This window comes from Limulus polyphemus, unplaced genomic scaffold (genome assembly GCF_000517525.1).
Source record: "Limulus polyphemus unplaced genomic scaffold, Limulus_polyphemus-2.1.2 Scaffold173, whole genome shotgun sequence".
Classification (NCBI taxonomy): Eukaryota; Metazoa; Arthropoda; class Merostomata; order Xiphosura; family Limulidae; genus Limulus; species Limulus polyphemus.
In genome coordinates this window covers 245779-251054 of record NW_013665783.1, presented here as the reverse complement: position 1 = coordinate 251054, position 5276 = coordinate 245779, and the positions used below count along the sequence as shown (strand labels likewise).

Sequence of the window (5276 nt, the reverse complement as noted above, 5' to 3'; positions counted from 1 at the left end):
AAAAAAAAAAAAAAAAAAAAAAAAAAAAAGAGAATTTTACAATAATCCTATTTAGAACCAGGGTAAATAAAGTTAACAACAAAATCAATAAATGCATAATATACTTAAAGAAATACATCATTAACAATGAGCATCATAGGTAAAGAAGTTATAGATCATTTAGATTATTTACATAGTAGGGATGTCATCACTCCCACAGATAAAGCAGCTAACAACTTTGTTTTCATTTTTAAAATGCTGTATATTTTATAATAACATAAAAAAAATGAATGTGTTAATTTATGATACTTCTTATTTCAGTTTTAACATGTTTATTAACTAATATAGGAAGTATCATAAATAAACACTTTTCAGTTTTATCAGACTACGAGGTATGTTTGAGTGAATCAAACAATGTTATACATAAATTATTTTGGATTCCAAAAATACATAAAACACCATATAAATACAGATTTACTGCCAGTGCTAAAAATGCTATGGCCAAGGAATTGTTAATTATGATAAGTGGTCTCAAAGAGTGTTATCAAAGAGAGAGGATCAGTGTCAATCCACGCATAATCATTACCAATTCCATTGAATGTGAAGAGAGTGTTAAAGGTCTTGAAGATGCAACAGTAGAAAGATTAAAGTATTTCATGAACAACTTCATGCTTTTCCAAGCAGCAACTATCATGAACAAGCTTAGCAAACTTATTGGGGGGGGGGGGATTTTTTTCCTCAGTATTTACTAATTCCAGCTCATTAGATACAATAGTATATGTTCATCATTATGGGATTTTATAGATAAAGATCATACACTCTCTCACATTTTTCTTAATTGAGGTGGTTTAAACTACACACAAAATTAATTAAATTTTATGAGAAATTCAACAATAACTCTAGTTACAGGTTATTGGTTTAGAAGTTTCACAAAATATGAATTATTACAACCTTTTTTAAAACTTCCATGTCTACACTTTTGTTCCTTAAGATATTGTTTAGGGTAGTAGGAAACAGCTTTAGTGTATTGACCACCAGTAGTTATATCTGCCATAAATTTAAAGTATCACATACTAGCAAATGTTCATTGAAACAATTCAACAGTAATTTTCCTAACAATAGTTAAGAATAAATATAAAATGTGCAGTCAAACCAATCTTTTAAAATCAGAGCATATTCCCTCCATCACACATACATACAACTCACTCAAAAACAATATAATACTCAATTCTAAACCCTCAATCAAGTCTTGTTTGATTTCTTTATTTTCTATAAAGAAAACAAGACCAAAATTCTAAGCCTTTCTAAATACTTTAAATGACTTAAACCAAGAATCTTTCCTGTAACCCATATTTGTAGCAATCCTGTGGTAAAGGGATCAAAACTGTAAAAAACATTCCAAATGAGACCTCATCAGAACATTGTACAAGGCTACAATAACCTTTTTCTAATTTCAAAATTCCAGTAAATAGAACCAAGTATCCTATTTTCTCTTTTTACATTTAAACACTTGCCAGAGGGATTTAGGATTTTATCAACAATATCCAAATCTTTCTCTGTTTCTTCATGAAATCAATGTTCCTCTCACATAAAAAAAGTCTTGTCCAAATTTCCACATCCTATCTTCCTGAGTACAAAATTTTACATTTCTAAACATCTAAATGGTTATATGCATTCTGTTACCCTATTGGTGATTACAAAGTTCTGAAGCTATGCAGTTTCTAGTTTTTTTTGTACTTTAGATATCTGCCTGTGTTATGCTACACAAAACTGTAATCAAAAACTTAGGATACAAGTTTTTTCCAGGACACCTAGTATATTATTTTGAATATAACATAAATTTATGGAAACTTAGAGTTTAACAAACTAATATATAATTTTTTTTTTAATGTAAGAAGGAACTGTGGGTTCATCAACCAAATGCCAAGCTAGATACTTCTGTTTTAAACTGTTTGGATTTTTAAAGTTTTAGCTAACACTAACAGCAAGATAGGACCAAAAAATTAAAAAATATATATATATAAAAACTGCAGTTTAAACATATTTACTACTATAAATGTGTGAATGTTTGTTGGTTAAAACAAAAGTTTATTTTAGTGCCTTTTATCAGTTGTAGTTTGTTGTAAAAGATACTATTCTAATAGTACCAGTAATTTAAGTTATATTTTAACAATCTCTTTTTTTATGTTCTTCAAATTGTAGTTGTTCTTGATAATCTGTATTTTATTTTTACTGATCTTAATAACATAACAAAAAGCCATTTGGCTCATTTGAGTTGGTGTCACTCAACAAATGTCAAAACTAAATGAAATGTAGCTCCCAGGATCTGGAATTTACACCTACATACTTTTTGATACATGTGAACAATCTACATTTTTCATCTACTGTATATACTAACATGTTTTTCGAAAGAAACCATACGTAGTTTTCATGTAACCAAGTGCCTTTTTCAGTAATTTTGGGGAACTTGCAACAAGTGTTGAAAGGTTAGAGAATTTATCTATCATGCACTTGTGTGAAAATATTTTAACACTATTCTATAACCCTATTTCAATAACAAATAATTACACTTACCTTTCGTGTCAACTTTCCCTTGTTTCCTAGTCCTACACTGCTTGAGACCAATATTACTAATACCAATAATGCCAGTTTTGACGTCACTAGCAGTAGAGATTTTTGGAAAAACATTTTGAAAACTTCAATCTAATTTTATGTTATTTGAATTGAAATGCGAACAATTAGTAAAAACTAAATATTTGAACCAAACAATGAAATTTGTTTACACCTCAGCATAGAAACCATAGGACTAACAAATGTTTAAGTTAATAATTGGATCCGTTCGTTGTTTTCGCTGAAGAATCGGTAAGACTAATAAATTAAATATAAAAGTAAAGTCCAAATCAAAGTTCAGCTTCAAACAGGTCAGGGTGAGAAATAATATTTTTAGTATTACTTTAGTGTCGCTAGGCGCTGGCTAAAAATTAGTGAGACAAAATAAATGCGATTTCAACAAAACCTATTCTTTCGAACTATACATACTGTTAAGCTTAATTATGTAAAACCTAAACAATAAATCTATCTAAACCAAATATTAAGTGTAGGCCTGACAGTGACATTAAAATTACATGCACCGTTTTAATCCCAGTCACGTGACAAGACCATCTGGTGAACAAATCTGCAATCTTTTATTTAACGTTTAGTGAGGAACCTACCGAACTGAATAATTAATTTATTGAAAAATACAATAACAGCAACTTTTACATTAGGAAAATTCTTATTTCAATTATTAAAATGTTTCATCCATATTATTGGGTCATCATCAAGTAAGAGTTGCTTTTTATTTAATATAACTTACCCAATGATGCCCCGATACTATTGGTCGAAACGTTTTAAAAATCTGTAATCTTGCCTGCTGTAAAGGTTGCTAATATTGTACTTTTCTATTGATCCGCCCCCCAATGGCACAGCGGTATGTCTGCAGACTTACAACGCTAGAATCCGGGTTTCGATACCCGTGGTGGGCAGAGCACAGATAGCCCATTGTGTAGCTTTGTGCTTAATTACAAACAAACAAATCTATTGATCCTTTAATTAAATCTTTCAAAGCTTGTGAAATGTGCCTAACTGACTATGACTTCTGTCATACTGAATAAGTCACAGATTTAATAATGAAAATAAATACAAATTGTTGTATTATTATAAATGTAGGCGAATCACATTTAAACAAAGTACTTAGGTGACTTTTACCAAACATATATTAATATATTGTGTCTTTACTTGGAATTAATTGTTCCCCCTGATATGTTTAACGCACTCAAATATTTTTTAAACAGATGATTCATTCACCTGTAATAATTAGTTTTCTTTATTTGTAGTGCAATTTGTGTATTTATGACAAAGCTACTAGGGCTATTTGTCGCCGTCCCCAATTTTGAACTACTGCCAGTCGGCTGCACCTTAACACCCACCATCCACACTAAATGATTGACTGTTACTTTACTGAGCAGGGAATATTTTAGGCTATCATATGGATTCCGACGAGGCTCGCCAGCTCTTAAATTCAGAGCTTTACCACAGAGTCAAACCTCGCTCTACTTTCTTATATTTAATTCTATTGTTGATAAATAATTTTTATATTTTCAAATTGACAAATTATTTATGAGGTATAAAACATCTTAGGAAGACGCATATTATGTTATTTATCTTTTATAACTCATTAGTTGTGGGAAGCAAAATAGAATAAACTTTTCTCACATAAGGTTGCAGCGACTCAACGACATTTACTGCCAACAGTTGAGTTACTTTAATCAAATAGTGGGATTTAACTGTCTCTCCTACAACACACACATGGCCCAAAAATACAGAACATTTTTTTTTTGCAGTACCGGAACTCAAGCCATGGATTCAAGGATCTACACCCCACCACGTTAACCACTATCTAAGCCCAATCATTTTTTGTATGATGACACAATACTATATAGAATCAATTTCTTTTAGTCATAAAGGATACTTTTATATTTCGTTGAATCATTAAGAATTATTCTACACGCACGCCCAAACCACTACATGTCAATCGTGAACTGATTCCATTCAGTAAAATGAATTATTTCTTTCGATAATATGTCATGCGATGTCAAAATAATTTAATATGTTATGTTTTTAAAATTGTTTGCTGTTGTTTTTGCTGAAGAATCGGTAAGACTAATAAATTAAATATAAAAGTAACGTCCAAATCAAAGTTCAGCTTCAAACATGTCCTATTTTGAATATAAGAAAGACTCGGTTCTCTTTTTGTTTTTGTAATTCGTCAGAGTTTGTTACGATAGATAAATCATAAAGTACTAGTTAGTTTTATGCTGTGTCTAAACACCGAGAAAACCTATAACAACTATGTAGTTTTTCATACTCCATTACAAAAAATAAACAATCTTCATAATGTAAACAGCGTACCTCAATACTTGTGACATTATGAACTTCAAGGCACCCGTATACATTATTATTAATCGATACACATGCGCGCACAGGGGTGGGGGTTCGGCTGAATCCCTTGTTTTTTGTGATGTAAAAAAAATTGTGCTTATACATTAGGTCGTCAAGAAATTAATGTCGCATTTTGGAACACTTTCATCCCCCCCCCAAAAAAAAACAGCGTATATCACGTATAATAGTTAAACGAACCGCCTAAACTTCACACTAGTGTAACCTATATAAAGTTTAGTATACCCTAATCCCTTATAGCGATGGCACACAACGAGACACGCATTCGGCGTGTAATGCTTTTTTAATACTAGAAGGGA

General features: G+C 30.9%; 1 protein-coding gene across 1 annotated transcript in view; it reads right to left on the bottom strand.

Annotated features, from left to right (window-relative positions):
* LOC106478025 (glycosylated lysosomal membrane protein A-like) overlaps window positions 1-3115 on the bottom strand; it is an 18599-nt gene extending 15484 nt beyond the window's left edge. Inside the window, exon 1 of the mRNA XM_013938532.2 lies at window positions 2554-3115. Within this exon, the coding sequence (XP_013793986.1) occupies window positions 2554-2667 (114 nt within the window). The 5' untranslated portion in view covers window positions 2668-3115. The remainder of the gene's footprint in view (window positions 1-2553) is intronic.
* Window positions 3116-5276: the final 2161 nt, after the last annotated feature.